The sequence below is a fragment of the Myxine glutinosa genome, chromosome 9 (genome assembly GCF_964187855.1).
Source record: "Myxine glutinosa chromosome 9, kmMyxGlut1.1, whole genome shotgun sequence".
Classification (NCBI taxonomy): Eukaryota; Metazoa; Chordata; class Myxini; order Myxiniformes; family Myxinidae; genus Myxine; species Myxine glutinosa.
Genome location: NC_136269.1, coordinates 87,990,175 through 88,009,329, shown reverse-complemented (window position 1 = coordinate 88,009,329; position 19,155 = coordinate 87,990,175). Strand labels below are relative to the sequence as shown.

Sequence of the window (19,155 nt, the reverse complement as noted above, 5' to 3'; positions counted from 1 at the left end):
ACAAAGAATTACAATAGTCTAGCCTTGAGAGGACAAGGGCACAGACCAGAGTTAGAGCAGCTTGAGGAGTAAGAAAGTGGCGAATGGATGCGATCTTTCGCAGCTGAAAGTATGCTGATTTGCAAGTTTGAAGTACTTGCTTGGAAAATGTCATGTTACAGTCGAAAACCACACCAAGGTTCTTGGCCGACGAAACAAAGTTTACATCGGTTTAACCAACATGAATAGTGGTAGGAAGTGAACATTGTAGAGGACGTCTGTGCGATCTTACAATCATAGACTCTGTTTTAGCATCGTTCAGCTGAAGTTTGTTTTGGGTCATCCACGCCTTCACGTCGGCAATACAGCCTTCTAACACTTCAACAGTGGGCACGATTTGTTGAATCGTGCTTCCTTTGTACAGCTGATTGTCGTCCGCAAAGGCGTGGTGATCAACTGAATGTCTGGCAACAAGATCAAATAGAGGCTGAGTGTACAAAAGAAAGAGGATAGGTCCCAGGACTGAGCCCTGGGGAACACCAAAGGAAAGCGGAGAAGGGGCTGATTTCTGGCCATTGACAACAACTGTTTGCACTCTTATCAGTAAGATAGGACATCAGCCAAGAAAGGGGAGTACCAGTTATACCAAATGTGATTTCAAGACGACGAATTAAGACACTATGATCAATCGTGTCAAAGGTGGCAGACAAGTCCAAAAGAGCAAGAACAGAAACCTTACCACAGTCAAGAGAGGTCAGAAGATCATTGGTTATTCTTAGGAGAGCGGTCTCGGTGCTATGGCCTGGTCTATATGCTGACTGGCGAGAATTGAAAAGATTATTTGAAACTAGATGGTCATTCATCTGTGATAGCACAATTCTTTCTGTGATCTTTGACAGGAAAGACAGGTTGGAGATAGGACGGTAATTTTTCATGTCGTTAAGGTCAAGGGTGGGCTTTTTAAGAAGTGGTTTAACAAGAGCTTGCTTAAAGAGAAGTAGAAATGAACCAGCAGTGAGAGAATCATGGATAACTGCAGTAATAAATGGGAGGAGGGTGTCCAAACACTCAATGAACAAATCGGTGGGAAGGGGGTCGAGATCACATGTTTTTGTGTTTGACTTAAGGATTGTACATTTGACAATTTCCTCAGTAACAGGAGTAAACGAACTAAGAGGTCGTCCGTGAAAGCAGTGTTCAGCATCATCGAAGGAAAGGAGTGACTGCTTGTCAAGATTGTTTCTTATTGACTGAATTTTGTTGTGAAAGAAATGCAGGAAGCGTTGGGGTAGTTCGTTTTGAGGAAACACAGTGGGAAGAACGGATTTATTTTTGGTGGCAAGCAGGCGGTTGGTAATGCTGAACAGTTGCTTGCAGGAGGAGCTCCTAGTAATCCGATCAGAAATATATGACGTTTTTGCTTTCAGAATGATTTTTATGACGAGTCTTTTAGCTATGTTATACAACTGGTTAGGGACTGTGAGGCCAGTCTTCAGCCACTGTCTCTCGGCACGTCGTCATTCCTTTTTGGCAGCCCTGACTTCGTCGCTGACTGCGCTGAACCACAGAGTACTCCTGCGTCTGGGAACGGCGCGCCGTGTCGCTGGAGCTTGACAGTCCAACGCTGTGCGGAGGCAACAGTCGAGGTCTTCTGCAGTGACATAGGAACGGCCAGAGAGACGGGTGTGAAGGTCCTCTTTAAAGGCGGAACGGTCGATGGCACGAATGTTGCGGGCAGTGATGAAGGTGGGCTGAAGACGAGGAACAGCAATACTCAGGTGGCTGGTGACACAGAAGTGGTCCGAGGTGATGGCACAGGTCACTGACGTGGACTGCACCAACTGATCATCGCATCTGTGCACTAACCAATCCAGGATGTGTCCTTTAACGTGTGTAGGTTGGGAGACAGACTGAGACAGACTAAAAGTAGAAAGGAGGTCAATGATCTTTGAAGTGAGAGGATGTTGTGGTTGGTCGTAGTGGACGTTGAAATCTCCAAGAATCTAAATTACGTTTAGACTGCTGAGACCCCTCAGACCTTTGACGACCATTTAATTCACCCAAGACACTTAAGACCACCAAGACCCCTGAAGACCCAAAATACCCTTAAAGACCCAAAAGACCCCGAAGACTCAAAATACCCCTGAAGGCCCAGAGGCTCAAAAAGACCCTGAAGACACAAATGGCACCAAAGACCCAAAATACCCCGAAGACCTAAAATAGCCAAAAGACCCCGAAGACCCAAAACACCCCGAAGACCCAAAATACCCCGAAGATCCAAAACACCCTGAAGACCCAAAACACCCTGAAGACCCCAAAGACCCTTTAGACCCAAAATACCCTTAAATACCCTGAAGAACCAAAATACTCTTAAAGACCCAGAGGAAACAAAAGACCCTTAAGACCCAAAAGCCCCTGAAGACACTGAAGACCCAAAAGACCCGAAGACCCAAAGCAACCTAAATACCCAAAAAGGCCCAGAGGATCCAAAAGACCCTGAAGACCCAAAACACCATGAAGACCCAAAAGACTCCGAAATGGTCAAAGATGCCTATCCCTCTGAAACGACATGTGAAAAGCGGGGTAACTTTATGTTTGGGCACATAAAGCAGAGGTGTGGTAGTATTAGTAACGAGTCACAATGTAGGAGTGGATTGCAAATGATTCTTGCTCAGAACAGCATGGCAGGATAATCTGCTCAAGGCTCCGCACCCACAAACGAAGTGTGCACAACCCAGGCCTTAAAGAGTACAGAAAACTCCAAGCTCGTACCCGTATCAGTTGGTGCCACATACTGTGTGAGAGGCTCTCTGCAGGTGCCCTGTACCAGTATCACTATGGATGTTCAGTGAACACAAGGTTCACTCAACATTTGGTCAATTCTCTGGCAGCTCGTTCCAGGTTCCCCAAATCAGTAGCTGCACGAAAGAAGTCTCATTGGTTGAGCTCAGACATGCGCGTCAGAAGAGGGTATTGTGTTTGGCTCCATTTGTTTGTTCGTCTATTTCTTTATTTGTCTGCACAGAATGTGAGTATGCATTTCTCTGCAACCGATGGTCCGATTGTCACAAAATTTTCACCATCGGAGCGCCTCCTCACATACAATTTTTAATGATAATTATGACGTCAGATGTTACGTGATATTGTTGGAAAAACCGAAAAGCTTTGCACCTCTATATCTCTGAAACCGCACTATGAAAAAAAATTAAACATGGCTAATTGTCAAGTACTACCCATGAGGAACAACATATATTCATGATGATATCATCAGTGCCTTGATTATGATGTCATAATTAAACAAGTAGAATGCTTGATCTGCGCAGTTTGAAATTTCTTGAGCATGATCTGCACAAAAATTGTATTGGAGAATTAAATTGATGACGTCATCGGTCACAGTGTTTGGCAGCAATATTGGATTGAACGTAAATCAACGTCAATAAACCACACAAACAGCAACTAATAAACACCACACAAAATACACAACACAAACACGTCCTGGCGAGGGTCTGCAATGTCTGATAGCTGCAATATAGTGCCAATAGGAGGCAGCCTGGGGGGGGGGGGGGGGTGGGGGGTAGGAGGGGCAGTGGGTGAAGAGGGGGAAGAGGGAGGAGATCACATTCAAGTGAATAGTTTTTTTCATGTCTGTCAATCACCCACACGTCGCAATTGTAAACCGATCTTCACAAAACTTAAAACTGATGGAGCAGCTACTCAAAAGATGAAAAACGATTGTTTTTGAGATCAATAGTGAAGGTCACATAAATCGTTAAATTTCATTCGATTGACTTGATATAACATATGTATTTTGTTATATCAAGTCAATCGGATATAAATCGGATATAACATATATATATATATATATATATATATATATATATATATATATATAACGCGGATAAACGGTGAATCCTCTATAGACCCATGTGAATATGTCCATTAATTATATATTTTGGACCGTGATTACGTCTATTAATTATGTACCATTAGGATTTACCTTTATGAGTCGTTAGACTATTTTAAACCCTTAAGACCCTTATGACCTTTTAAGACCCTTTTAAGGGTCATTCAACAGAAATATGGACACAGCTTCACAAAATACAATTCATCGCGGCATTTCCATTTCCATGGCAACTGTTGCTCATTTGGATTTCGCAAGTATTGTGCTATGCACAACATCTTACTGTTCTGTGTGTGTGTGTGATTTTGACTGCTATATGCACTCATCAACCACTGGATGGAATGAGTTGCGAACTTCTGGTTGTGCTCTGGTACGTTCCGGAACGTTTTAGGGGATTAAATGTTTTAATAAGCCTGCTGGTTCTGGGTGAGGGAGGACCCCAATTCTCTCTACGTAAATTAATGTATGGTATAGCGCCGCTCTTGGTGGGATGGGGTATTACAAGTCATACTAAAATATGCCGATTGTGGGGGAATTAAACCATACGTAATTCTGAGGGAATGAACCAGTCCATAAAGACAGGTTATTTGCTCGTCATTCAAAAAGCAAAAAAAAGTGTTGCCATATTGAATGTCCTAAGAAGCTCATTCTCCCATCCTTTGTAACCATTGCATTTGAATAAGTACCTTTCCACTAGTTTTACCAAATAGCTAATTGCCACTGTCTAAGTTACATTTCACTTCAACAAGTACTCCAAAATTCCACTTATTAAATGATTATATGCATTAAATTCCAAAACAAAATCACAAATAGTCTCAACTTAAATAATGCAAAATTACTACATCATCAGAAAGTGACACGAGTCATCACTGCAATGGGAATTCACACAAATATGAAAACCCTCATTTTCGTAACAATATGTTTAATAGCTATTGTGATTATGAACCATCTGCCTTTGCCTTTTCAGCTCCATGGATGCAACTAAAGCAGTTTCCTGTAATTACTGTATGTGGGGCAGAGCTAATTCCAGCCTTGAGTCTCCCAAAAAATGGACAAAAGCTGGCAACCCTTGGAATACCAAGCAACCTCGGCAAACACCAGCACTCTGGAACAATGCACTCAATCTTCTTCAGAATCATTGGAATCTCCCGCGATGAAGCTATCTCTGAGGGCCTTTCACTCACTCACCGCAGGCAGGTAGGTGGTCTTTCTGTCTTCTACCGACTCCTCTACGGCCTTGCTCCCCCAGCTCTCTCTGTGCTCTGTCCCCCAAATATTCCTACAGGTCGCACAAGATCTGCCAGCAACCCTCTGATGGTTAAACTGCCGAAATCTCGGCTCTCTGCTCACCTTCACTCTTTCATTCCTCTTTTCTCCCGCCTCTGGAACAAACTACCTCACTCCCTTCAATCCCACTCCTCCCTCCAGGTCTTTAAAACAGCTGTTCACCACCATCTCTTATCTTCCCCCATCCAAAACCTTGATCTTTTCTACCCCCACTAATTCACCCCAGATCCACCTTGTTTGAAATTCCAACTTCTTTCCTGGAAGTCCTGGCAGTGTCCATATGTTTTATACCTCTCCCACTGCCCCCTTCCCACGCCCCCCCCCCCCCCCCAAAGCCCTCGCCCTCTCTCAGATCTCTCGATGTCTCCATGTCTCTCGGTCCCTGCTCTCAAATGTTGTGTTTGTGTCCTTCCCCCTCTCTCCCCATCTTGTCTACCGCTCCCGATGTTATTTGTTTTGTGTGTCTGTTTGTCTTTCTGTGTGATTAATGTTCGCTCTTTCACGAGCCTCGATCTTGTATACAAAAAAAAAAAGAAAAAAAAAAAAGACTGAATTGTGAAGCCAATCTTAACAAATATCTGGCATCTGGACCCAAAATGTACAGGCCTCACCTTTCCCACATGCAAGGGGTCTTTTGCCGTATACTCCTCCAGGACAAAGAATTGGTTCCACACCCAGCCCCGCTTCGTGCGTCGACTCCCTCCATCGCTGGCCGGCCAGTCGGCAATCGGAATGTCTGCTTCTGCAGCAGAGGCAATGTCTACACCCAGTCCTTCAATGTTATCTGCTTGAACATGACCGTTGGTCACCAGTGGGGTCCCCAGCACTGCCAAAATGAGACAGGCACCCAGAGGTGGCCACCCAAGGTGACACATGGCTGGGGTGCTGTTGGGAGGAAAACGCAGGGGCAGGACAAAGAGGAAAGAGAAATGTCATTAAGTGAGGTCAAAAATAAGATTGCTATATTGGTCATTTAGTGGGAGTAAAACATGCAGGTTGGTTATGGTGGGAAGAGTAATGGAAATAAAAAGGAATTTGGAAGGGGGGGAATGGAATACCACAGAAAGACAGAGGAGGATAATGGGCAGGAAGTGAGGAATGTGGCAATAAAGAAATAGAATATAGTGGTCGAGGGCACTCAGCACAAAGTGAACAAACGTAATGTGTTCTTGCTCTAAAATGGCCTAAGGATCTCAGCAGATCACAGTTTGCATTCCCCAAAAGGATGGCACAGATTCATGTGGGTTCAATTCATTTACCAGCTGTCACATTGTTGATTCACAGGGACGGTGTTGCATCAACAACTGTCCATCCCTCAGATGGATATGAGGCTGGGAACTCGTATACGTGCATCAGCTAGGGGATGTTAATTTGGACCTTTCGATGAAGGGTATATTGACTGGGTTATTGCCAAGACCTTGACAAATTTCCAAATTCCTGCCCAGGGGCACTGTATCAGTTGCACGGCCACTCTCGGGTAATGATGCAACCAGCAGAATTAATTCGTTTTTTAATCCTGGTCCAATTTGTAATCACTAACAACAATAGCTAGAAAAAAGCAGCTGTGGTATGTGATAATGATACATTCTAACATATTTAGGGTCAAGGCCTCAAATCTAGGACCTCACCTGATTGCACCTCCAAAACGGATTAAACTACCTTCAAGGTGATGTGCACACCACACAAACTAGTTTCAATCTCTCTCTCGATTATGTTGCATGGTTTTTCCAGTAGTCTGTGCAGGAAAAATAGGATCACTTGTAAAGGGGATCTTTAACATTGATCAGCTAGCACTTGCATACAGGTCACTAGCTGAACATCCACCCAAGGAAAAAACACACCTTGTGATGTAACTCCGCACCTTTGAACGGCTAATCCAAGAGTTTATAGTCAGGAAATCCCAGAAGTTCAAAAAAAGTCCTGGAAGTCTCATCCAAAAAAGGGAACCAAATCGAGACTGCACAACTCAAAGGTAAGTGCACACTACCTCTGCTATGTCTCATCCAAAAAAGGGAACCAAATCGAGACTGCACAACTCAAAGGTAAGTGCACACTACCTCTGCTATGCACAACATATGATGTAAATTAGAGAGAGTAGGGAGAGAGAGAGAGAGCAGGCAAAGAGAGCAGGGAGAGAGAGCAGGGAGCAAATAGTGAGAGATAGCACACTTTCCTTTAATTTAATCCAACAGTTTATAGTCAGGAAATCCCAGAAGTCGCAAAAAAGTCCTGGAAGTCCCAAAAAGTCCTGGAAGTCCCAAAAAAGTCCTGGAAGTCCCCCCAAAAAGGGAATCAAATCGAGACTACACAACTCAAAGGTAAGTGCACACTACCTCTGCTATGCACAACATATGATGTAAATTAGAGAGAGTAGGGAGAGAGAGAGAGAGAGCAGGCAAAGAGAGCAGGGAGAGAGAGCAGGGAGCAAGTAGTGAGAGATAGCACACTTTCCTTTAATTTAATCCAACAGTTTATAGTCAGGAAATCCCAAAAGTCCCCAAAAAGTCCTGGAAGTCCCAAAAAAGTCCTGGAAATCCCCAAAAAGTCCTGGAAGTCCCAAAAAGTCCTGGAAGTCCCAAAAAGTCCTGGAAGTCCCCAAAAAGTCCTGGAAGTCCCAAAAAGTCCCCAAAAAGTCCTGGAAGTCTCATCCAAAAAAGGGAACCAAATCGAGACTGCACAACTCAAAGGTAAGTGCACACTACCTCTGCTATGCACAACATATGATGTAAATTAGAGAGAGTAGGGAGAGAGAGAGAGAGAGAGCAGGCAAAGAGAGCAGGGAGAGAGAGCAGGGAGCAAGTAGTGAGAGATAGCACACTTTCCTTTAATTTAATCCAACAGTTTATAGTCAGGAAATCCCAAAAGTCCCCAAAAAGTCCTGGAAGTCCCCAAAAAGTCCTGTAAGTCCCAAAAAGTCCTGGAAGTCCCAAAAAGTCCTGGAAGTCCCCAAAAAGTCCTGGAAGTCCCAAAAAGTCCCCAAAAAGTCCTGGAAGTCTCATCCAAAAAAGGGAACCAAATCGAGACTGCACAACTCAAAGGTAAGTGCACACTACCTCTGCTATGCACAACATATGATGTAAATTAGAGAGAGTAGGGAGAGAGAGAGAGAGAGCAGGCAAAGAGAGCAGGGAGAGAGAGCAGGGAGCAAGTAGTGAGAGATAGCACACTTTCCTTTAATTTAATCCAACAGTTTATAGTCAGGAAATCCCAAAAGTCCCCAAAAAGTCCTGGAAGTCCCAAAAAAGTCCTGGAAATCCCCAAAAAGTCCTGGAAGTCCCAAAAAGTCCTGGAAGTCCCAAAAAGTCCTGGAAGTCCCCAAAAAGTCCTGGAAGTCCCAAAAAGTCCCCAAAAAGTCCTGGAAGTCCCAAAAAGTCCCCAAAAAGTCCTGGAAGTCCCAAAAAGTCCCCAAAAAGTCCTGGAAGTCCCCAAAAAGTCCTGGAAGTCCCCCCAATAAAAGGAATCAAATCGAGACTACACAACTCAAAGGTAAGTGCACCGTCCTGTCAGCGATATAGACGTACACTACCTGTCAACATTTCTGACAACTTACATCCTTCTTATGCTTGCTCCTGATTCGTCAACTTGGATTAATTAATAATCTGGTGAACAAAGCAATCGAGATGTAAAATTTTCTCTTTACATCAACCAAATAAAAAATAACCAATATATAGGCCATGCCTCAAAAAAAAGATAACATCCTTCATGTTCATAACAGATAACATCCTTCATGGATCATTCCTGCATTTCAAGCACAGAAATATTGTTTTTTCCTTGATAAACGATTTATAATGAAGTGAAACAATCATTTTCCAAACGACGAAACAGCCCTCGTGAGTTAGACAATCTTGGCCTCCTCCTGTATCTCCTCATACATCGACCTCGGTGGCCTATGATTGGTCGAAAGCACCGGCCTGCCTGGCAAGTCGAGGCACCTCGATGTAAATAGACATGGGGTCGGGGTGTCATGTCGTCACGGTCCAGTAGAATTGGTGTGATTACAAGTGTGTGTTCAGAGAGCGGACAATATTGCGAGGATGGAGTCGATTACATCCAGGAGAAAGAGCAAAGTTTTAATAAACAGCACCCCGACACAGCATCGACGAGGATTCTAATTATTAGACGTCGCACGTCTCACCATCTTGGAGACAAATTACATCAGGAAAGTCTTCATTGCTCGTTGGAGTTTTAACTCCTCGTTCGAATCCACGTGAGATTAAAAAATTCTGAAATCAAATCTGCTCTCAACCTCCTCTCCTTTCTCTCCAACTAATCCCTCTGTCTTCCTTCCTTCTCTACATTTTGTCGATGTCGCTCCTTCCCCCATCCACTTTCGGTTGCCAATGTTCACGTATGCCATGCGAAGAGCCGCAGACAGTTCCTCCAGAAACGACGAATGATATGGAAAATTGTCTTGCTGGGAATGGCTCAGTTAAAATAATTTCATGTATTTTTATGGATTGGTGGGATTCATCGCTTGGTGTCAATTTAAATTATGGCCGACAGGATGGTGCAGGCTTAGTAGTGTCTACCTGGGCTGTGTACCTGACCTGACTATAAATTGTCATGCAGATGCTTCACAGACTGGGTTGGTGTTGCAGGACAGAGTGCGTCGTCACCTCGGATGAACGTTTCACTCACTGCCCCTTCTGCTGCATCTTGTATGAAGTGGGTGAATTATCATCAGCACCCTGGCATTAAATTCCAAATCCCTGCCCTGACTGCTGCTGGGAAGGCAAAGGCAAACCACCGAGTGTAATTCTTCCCACGGCTCTATGGTTGTAGGTTGTAGGTCTGACAACCTCTATAGTTGTAGGTCTCACAACCTCTATAGTTGTAGGTCTGACAACCTTTATACTTGTAGGTCTGACAACCTCTATAGTTGTAGGTCTGACAACCTTTATAGTTGTAGGTCTGACAGCCTCTATAGTTGTAGGTCTGACAACCTTTATAGTTGTAGGTCTGACAACCTCTATAGTTGTACGTCTGACAACCTCTATGGTTGTAGGTCTCACAACCTCTGTAGTTGTAGGTCTCACAACCTCTATAGTTGTAGGTCTGACAACCTCTATAGTTGTAGGTCTCACAACCTCTATGGTTGTAGGTCTCACAACCTCTGTAGTTGTAGGTCTGACAACCTCTATAGTTGTAGGTCTGACAACCTCTATAGTTGTAGGTCTGACAACCTCTATAGTTGTAGGTCTGACAACCTCTGTAGTTGTAGGTCTGACAACCTCTGTAGTTGTAGGTCTCACAACCTCTATAGTTGTAGGTCTAACAACCTCTATAGTTGTAGGTCTAACAACCTCTATAGTTGTAGGTCTCACAACCTCTATAGTTGTAGGTCTAAAAACCTCTATAGTTGTAGGTCTCACAACCTCTATAGTTGTAGGTCTCACAACCTCTATAGTTGTAGGTCTCACAACCTCTATGGTTGTAGGTCTCACAACCTCTATAGTTGTAGGTCTCACAACCTCTATAGTTGTAGGTCTGACAACCTCTATGGTTGTAGGTCTCACAACCTCTATGGTTGTAGGTCTCACAACCTCTATAGTTGTAGGTGTGACAGTCTGGTACATTTATAACAAAAGGAACTGAATTGTGGAACACATATTTTGTGTTCCTTTAATAGGAGATGTTAAGCCAGCTGTCCTCTATGTTTTCACGTTATTATGTATATTAAAGATCCGATGGTATCTTCCAAATAAGGTTATTCCCCAAATATGGTAAATATTGATCACTTTACCTTCAATGGGATAGTTGGTAGTCTATAATTGCTGCAGTGGATCCATTCAAGAGGTGAGAAATTATTCCATGATGGGCAATTAGAATAAGTGATGAAAAAAAAAACAAGTAAGTCTCACCTGTACGTGTAATATTTAAATTCTAGCAGAGCATTTAACAATGCATGACAGGCAGGTAATCACCTCTTTTAATGGGTACACGGTCTTACTTGTTCCTGCCTGTTTGTTTATGCACGACAACAGATCTACACATATGTTCCCAAAAGTATTGGAATTACACTCCGAAAAATCAATATTTAAACTCCTCCTTTCCTGCACGTGCGTATTGTCCTCCCCCCTCCCCACCCCCCACAGCACAGAGCAGCAGGTGCTCGCCAAGGTGACTTTCAATAATGTATTTAGAGAATGTAAAACAACAGATTGTGCCGATATTGAAAATAGCACAAGGCAGGCCCGACAAATTGAGCGAGAAAAACGTTAAAATGTGGAATGGAATATTACACCTGATGTATCCACCAAAATATGGATCACAGCGTTCATAAAAGGGTCAACGCTTTCATTGAGCAAAAGGTAACCAAACCACCAGGTTATAAATCCTGTTAAGGGTCCTCATTTAATATCCTTCATATTTTCTTTCTGCCCTGATAGTTTTGATAATACATTTACATTTACATTAAAAATAATGCAGAATTGATCATGGACAATGAAGGAATGTGAAAAGTATTAACTCTCACCGCCTCGCTCTCTCTGCCCCCCCCCCCCCCCACTCCACCAACCCAAAGCTTTTACTTACAGCTTACCGTGTTTCCTTCCCTTCTTTCTCTCCTCTTTTCCTGTTTGTTCATTCCTTTCCTTGTTGGGTCCACCTCACGCCCCTCCGCCGAACCCCACACATCCACTCCCTCAAAACCCCCCGGAAGAGTAATCATTGCCTTTTTTACCCTCTGTTCCCTCACCAAGAGCCTAGATTTGGTAAACAAAACCACAAATAATCTTTCATCATTTTTATGACTTGTTTATCATACATAGGCCTGATGTTCGCTTAACGGTTAAGGTTTAAAATCACAAGGTCTTGAGTTTGAGCCCCTGCCATGTCGTTGAATTAACACTAGGTTGGTTGACTCAGCCTGTCAACCTTCCTCGGTTGGCAAAATGAGTACCAGTTTATTTGGGGGAGGGAGGGGGAGGTGGTAATAAGCCATTCGTGTATCATGCGCGTCGGAGTGGCAGAGAATTTGTGGAGCAGAGCAGGGAGCAAGAAGTGATAGAATGGGGAGAAAGATAGAGCAGGGAGAGCGAGAGCAAGGAGAGAGAGTAGGTAGAGAGAGCAAGGAGAGATAGCAGGTAGAGAGAGCAAGGAGAGAGATGGAGAACAAGGAAAGAGGGAGCAGGGAGAGAGAGCATGGAGAGAGAGGCAGAGAGCAGGGAGAGGGAGCAGGGAGGGAGAGCAAGGAGAGAGAGAGAGACACAGCAGGGAGGGAGAGAGAGCAGGAAGAGGGAAAAAGAAGGGACAAAGAGAGAGAGAGAAGAGAGCAGGGAGAGAGAGAGCACAGATAGATAGAGCAGGGACAGAGACAGAGTACAGACAGATAGAGAACCGAGAGAGCAGGGAGCAAGTAGTGAGAGAATGGGGAGAAAGATAGAGCAGGGAGAGAGAGAGAGCAAGGAGAGAGAGGGAGAACAAGGAAAGAGGGAGCATGGAGAGAGAGTATGGAGAGAGAGAGAGCAGGGAGAGGGAGCAGGGAGGGAGAGCAAGGAGAGAGAGAGACACAGCAGGGAGGGAGAGAGAGCAGGAAGAGGGAAAAAGAAGGGACAAAGAGAGAGAGAAGAGAGCAGGGAGAGAGAGAGCACAGATAGATAGAGCAGGGACAGAGACAGAGTACAGACAGATAGAGAACCGAGAGAGCAGGGAGCAAGTAGTGAGAGAATGGGGAGAAAGATAGAGCAGGGAGAGAGAGAGGGAGAACAAGGAAAGAGGGAGCATGGAGAGAGAGCATGGAGAGGGAGAGAGAGCAGGAAGAGGGAGCATGGAGAGAGAGAGAGAGAGAGAGAGAGAGCAGGGAGAGAGAGCATGGAGAGAAAGAGCAGGGAGAGCGAGAGCAAGGAGAGAGATTAGGTAGAGAGAGCAAGGAGAGATAGCAGGTAGAGAGAGCAAGGAGAGAGATGGAGAACAAGGAAAGAGGGAGCAGAGAGAGAGAGCATGCAGAGAGAGAGAGCAGGGTGAGGGAGCAAGGAGAGAGAGAGCATGCAGAGAGAGAGAGCAGGGTGAGGGAGCAAGGAGAGAGAGAGAGAGAGAGAGAGAGAGACAGCAGGGAGGGAGAGAGAGAGCAGGAAGAGGGGAAAAGAAGGGACAAAGAGAGAGAGAGAAGAGAGCAGGGAGAGAGAGAGCACAGATAGATAGAGCAGGGACAGAGACAGAGTACAGACAGATAGAGAACCGAGAGAGCAGGGAGCAAGTAGTGAGAGAATGGGGAGAAAGATAGAGCAGGGAGAGAGAGAGAGAGAGCAAGGAGAGAGAGGGAGAACAAGGAAAGAGGGAGCATGGAGAGAGAGCATGGAGAGGGAGAGAGAGCAGGAAGATGGAGCATGGAGAGAGAGAGAGAGCAGGGAGAGACAGCATGGAGAGAGAGAGAGAGTAAGGAGACAAAGCAGGGAGCAAAGACAGGACCCGTCCATGATTGGACTTCTTAGCCAATGAAACTGCCTCGACACCCCTCTGCACCTCAAGGCATGAAAATAATATGGTTATTACATTATTATTTTATCCTACATTGTCATTAATACAGAACAACACGTTCCATGAGATATTAGATGTGCTGCTGCCATGTACCGTTGTCATTACAAGCAATCACGTCCGAACAGATTGCACATCTTAGCAAGAGATTGGCGTGAAGACAATTCTGTTTGCATCAAAGTCTCGTGAAAGATTAGAGTGGAGGACGTAAACAGACATGGAGAAGAAAATGGAAAAACAGCAAAGGAGATCTTTGCAGATCGGTATCGTGGAATGTCATGGAAAAATTGTGTTTGCAATTATTGCAAACACAGAGAGAGCAGGGAGTTTGCAATTAAACCAACAACTGGTCATGAAGATCTGTTTTAATCTCAACGCCTCGTTGCCAAACCGAAACAAAGGTAAAAATGAAATGGAAATATGAAGAAGATTCAAGAAATTAGGGAGCAAAGGAAAATGTATAATTTTCATTTGTGTGCCTCTATGTCCATGAAGATAGATGTGTAGGAAAAAATACCAACACAGGTACAATGACAGGCATGATAGGCAGATAGGCAAAGAGGTAAACAGACATAAAGATGTACACATTATAGACAGGAACACAGGCATACACATAAACAGCATAGAAAGATAAAGAGAAGGAGAGGGGCAGAGAATCAGGTGGGCAAAGCGATGGAGGGGCAAAGACATAAGAGATGTGGAGAAGGAGAGCTGCTGTGAGCAATGCTGCCGCGGCGGTAGCATGCCAATGAGCATGTGCGATGAGCGGGTGGGAGGAGTGGAGCAGCGCAACCATGGGGAGAGGACGGAGACAGTGAGGATGAAATGCAGAACTATCAAGGGGAAAAGGGGCAAATGAGAGAAAAGGTGGGGAGGGGGGGGGGTAGAGGGAAAGGAGAAAGAACAAGGAGGGAGAGCAAGGACAGAGACAGACAGCAGGGAGGGAGAAAGATCAGGGAGAGAGAGGGAGAGCAGGGAGAGAGAGAGCAGGGAGAGAGAGAGAGAGAGCAAGGAGAGAGAGAGAGCAAGGAGAGAGAGAGCAAGGAGAGAGAGAGCAAGGAGATAGAGCAGGGAGGGAGAGCAAGGAGAGAGGGGGACAGCAGGGAGGGAGAGAGAGCAGGGAGAGGGAAAGAGAAGGGACAAAGAGAGAGAGAGGGAGATCAGGGAGAGAGAGGGAGAGCAGGGAGAAAGAGAGCAGGGAGAGAGTGAGAGAGCAAGGAGAGAGAGAGACAGAGCAAGGAGAGAGAGAGCAAGGAGAGAGAGAGAGAGCAAGGAGATAGAGCAGGGAGGGAGAGCAAGGAGAGAGAGGGACAGCAGGGAGGGAGAGAGAGCAGGGAGAGGGAAAGAGAAGGGACAAAGAGAGAGAGAGAGCAAGGAGAGAGAGGGGGAACAAGGAAAGAGGGAGCAGGGAGAGAGAGCATGGAGAGAGAGCAGGGAGAGGGAGCATGGAAAGAGAGAGAGAGCAGGGAGAGAGAGCATGGGGAGAGAGAGCAGGTAGAGAGAACAAGGAGAGAGAGAGCAGGGAGTGAGAGGAAGGAGAGAGAGAGCAGGGAGTGAGAGGAAGGAGAGAGAGAGCAAGGAGAAAGAGCAGGGAGCAAGTAGTGAGAGAATGGAGAGAAAGATAGAGCAGGGAGAGAGAGAGAGCAAGGAGAGAGAGAGCAAAGAGAGAGCATGGAGAGAGAGAGCAAGGAGAGAGAGGGAGAACATGGAAAGAGGGAGCAGGGAGAGAGAGCAGGGAGAGAGCATGGAGAGAGAAAGAGCAGGGAGAGAGAGCATGGATAGAGAGAGAGAGCAGGGAGAGAGAGAGCATGGAGAGAGAGAGCAGGGAGAGAGAGCATGGAGAGAGAGAGCAAGGACAGAGAGCAAGGAGAGAGGGAGAGAGAAAGGAGAGAGAGAGAGAGCAAGGAGAGATTGAGAGAGAGCAAGGAGAGAGAGAGAGCAAGGAGAGTGAGAGAGAGCATGTAGAGAGAGAGAGAGAGCAGGGAGAGAGCAGGGAGAGTGAGAGAGAGCAAGGAGAGAGAGCAAGGAGAGAGATCAAGGAGAGAGCAAGGAGAGAGAGGGCAGGGAGAGTGAGCGAGAGAGAGAGCAGGGAGTGAGAGAGAGAGAGAGCAGGGATTGAGAGAGAGAGAGAGAGAGAGAGCAGGGATTGAGAGAGAGCAGGGATTGAGAGAGAGCAGGGAGTGAGAGAGAGCAGGGAGTGAGAGAGAGCAGGGAGAGAGAGAGCAAGGAGAGAGCAAGGAGAGAGAGAGAGAGCAAGGAGAGAGCAGGGAGTGAGAGAGAGCAGAGAGAGGGAGCAAGGAGAGAGAGAGAGCAGGGAGAGTGAGGGAGAGCAGGGAGTGAGAGAGGGAGAGAGCAGGGAGTGAGAGAGAGCAGGGAGATAGAGAGCAAGGAGAGAGAGCAAGGAGAGAGGGAGAGAGTAAGGAGAGAGAGAGAGAGAGCAAGGAGAGAGAGAGCAAGGAGAGAGAGAGTAAGGAGAGAGAGAGAGAGAGTAAGGAGAGAGAGAGATAGAGAGCAAGGAGAGAGAGTAAGGAGAGGGAGAGAGAGTAAGGAGAGAGGGAGAGAGCAGGGAGTGAGAGAGGGAGAGAGCAGAGAGTGAGAGAGAGAGCAGGGAGATAGAGAGCAAGGAGAGAGAGTAAGGAGAGAGGGAGAGAGCAGGGAGTGAGAGAGGGAGAGAGCAGGGCGTGAGAGAGAGCAAGGAGATAGAGAGCAAGGAGAGAGAGCAAGGAGAGAGGGAGAGAGCAAGGAGAGAGAGTAAGGAGAGAGAGTAAGGAGAGAGAGAGATAGAGAGCAAGGAGAGAGAGTAAGGAGAGAGAGAGAGCAGGGAGGGGGAGCAGGGACAGAGAAAAAGAAACATGACTGGAGGAAAGCTTAGATCAGCATTTTGCACAAAACTGCAAAGGGCGGTTGAACGTCAGGGAGATAATGGATAGAAAACGAAATGACAGATGGAATTAGTAGGTGATGAAGCAGATGTAAAATGACTGAAGGTTGTACCAGCATATCTACTTGTACAGAAGAGGTTGAGGATGTCGGTTGGGAATCTTGAGAATTATAGAAGAGCTATGGGATTTGTGCAGGTTGGAGTTAGTGAAATGATGAAGCAGGCTGGAAAGCCAAATCGGTGCAAGGAATGTCGGAATGTCAATTGGAAATACCAAGATGGTGGGTCAGCTCAGCGTAGTCTCAATATGTGTACAAGCTCCTCTCTGAGCCTGAACCACTGAAGGAGAATTTTTTAATGCTTCATTCATCAAAATTTGTAGAGTTGCAGCTATAAAAACCGTTAATTCATGATTTACAAAACAGCAGAATACAATTTCCCTTTCACAATGGGTCGTTATGGTTTCTTTCTTGATTATTATCATTTAACATCTGGAAGAGTAATCATTCCAAGAAAAGTATGATAATGACATTTTAGTATTTGCAGCTGATGTCACTACTCAGTATTCTCAGTATTCCTCGATTGTAACCAATAATTTTACATTCACCTATATTTTTCCTTCTCAGGTCACCTTTATGTTTCTTTTACATTTTCCTTTATTTTTTTTATTTTCCTTTATTTTTCCACCCCAGCAACCTGCTCTGTCTTTTGTCACGCAATTTTTCATTCAAAATACATTTTACCATTGTGATTATTTATATTGCATAACATGTGAAGACCTGATATTTGACATCTGATCTACTTGGCCTACATTTTGGATAATTGTTTCACCCCCCCCCCCTCCCCCCCCCCCCCCCTTCCCCTCTCCCCCGCCTCGCCAGAGCAAAAAGACAAAATGACGGTCGACTGTGAATTATAAAGTGTTGGGTACGAGTCAAAGACCAAAGGTAGGGCAGAAATACCATAATGGAGTTAGGATCGTATATGTTTTACCATGGACCGTGGATGTGAAGAAGAAAAATGTCGATGTAATAAGTAGGGAACCTGTCAGGTTAAGAATGTTTACATGTCGCCACAAGGGGCGTGGCTTTTGTGTTAACTACACAGGGCTTAATAGTAATTCCCCAGTGTGTAATTGCCCCCGTGACTTTTCCTGTGTAGGTTCTTGTACATGCACTCATCCAGCCATGCAATGGGATCCATTCACCCACAGTGCTGCTAGGGCCAACAAAAACCCAGCATATTTGCCGATACAGACTAAACTCCGCACCCGATGACTCATACGGGGAGATCATGCCCCAAACTTCGTGATTGGTTAGGAGCCATGGGGCGATGAACAGCGCTCGGGCGATTGGACAGAGTGTGATGTCAGACCACAGTCACCAGTCACCGTTTTGATCTGATTGCTGGTTTCAGATGATTTTTAAGGTGGTCGCAGTATGATGCACTGGTGACTGTGGTCCCTCTGGGCATGTAATGCTCTACAAGTGGGCCTCTTATATCCCAGAAGTGCATCAGCATTACTTTTCCAGCAGACAACTGTGTGCGGAATTTTTTGGGCTTTGGTGAAGTTGAATGGCTCCACTCTTTGCTTGCCATCTTCGTTTCTGGCTGAAAGTAGTGGACCCAGCTTTCATCTCCAGTCATTACGTGCTGTAAGAAAGCATCGCCTTCTGTTTCGTAATGTCGCAGAAGTTCTTCACATGCGTCCACTCGGCTGTTCTTGCAGTTCGGGTGTGAGTTGTCTAGGTACCCACCTTGCAGACGGCTTGCGGAACCCCAGCATGTTGTGAATGATATGGTGTTCTGAACCATGTCGAATGTTCAATTCGGAGACCACTTCATCCAGCCTAATGCGACGGTTTTCCCTTAGCACGCACTCAACTCCTGCAACCATTTCTGGTGTGTCGGCTATGTGAGGCCGGCCTGAGCGAGCAGCGTCTGCCACACTGGACACTCCACTGTCAAACTTCCTGTCCCAGTCGTACACCTGCTGCAGCGATAAACATGCATCCCCATATTGCATCTTCATTCTGCGATGGATTTCACTGGGATTCACACCCTCACTTCCCAAGAAACAGATGACGGAACGTTGCTCCTCCCTGGTGCATGCTTTTAAGGGAGCCGCCATCTCGGAACTTCTTCACTGACATCATACGCTCAATATTGCCAGATCTAAAACAGGCAAAACATGACTCTTACCAATCCATAGACATAACATATGGCGTCTGCAACTACACACATTACATTCTCGAATTTATATCGCTCTTTTAAGGTTACTTATTGACTGTCCCTCGTGTACATATATACAGACTTGGCATTTAATATGGAATATTTTTTATTTCTTGACTAGGGTTTACTTTCTTAACTCAGTATATCAATCTGGTGAGACTCTTTTACACTTTGGTGATTTATTTGTTAAAAGAACCATGTCACTGATTGTCTGTCGCAGCAAGAAGTCAACAACAGGATTATATCACAGGTGGCGTGGCAAAATGTACGGACAGGTGCATTTGATGATTGGCTTCACAGTCGGGTATACAAGGGTTGTTGCGTTCTGTATTAGTGGAAAACAACTGCTGCACGTCTCCAAAAGTTATTGCCGCTTCCTCTGGAGATGGTCCGTCAACTC

General features: G+C 45.5%; 1 protein-coding gene across 1 annotated transcript in view; it reads right to left on the bottom strand.

Annotated features, from left to right (window-relative positions):
• Positions 1-11,728, bottom strand: part of LOC137435239 (cadherin-7) — a 140,405-nt gene extending 128,677 nt beyond the window's left edge. Inside the window, exons 1-2 of the mRNA XM_068128857.2 lie at positions 11,709-11,728; positions 5,779-6,052 (exon numbers count right to left, since the gene is read on the bottom strand). Coding sequence (XP_067984958.1) covers positions 5,779-6,042 — 264 coding nt within the window. The 5' untranslated portion in view covers positions 6,043-6,052; positions 11,709-11,728. The remainder of the gene's footprint in view (positions 1-5,778; positions 6,053-11,708) is intronic.
• Positions 11,729-19,155: the final 7,427 nt, after the last annotated feature.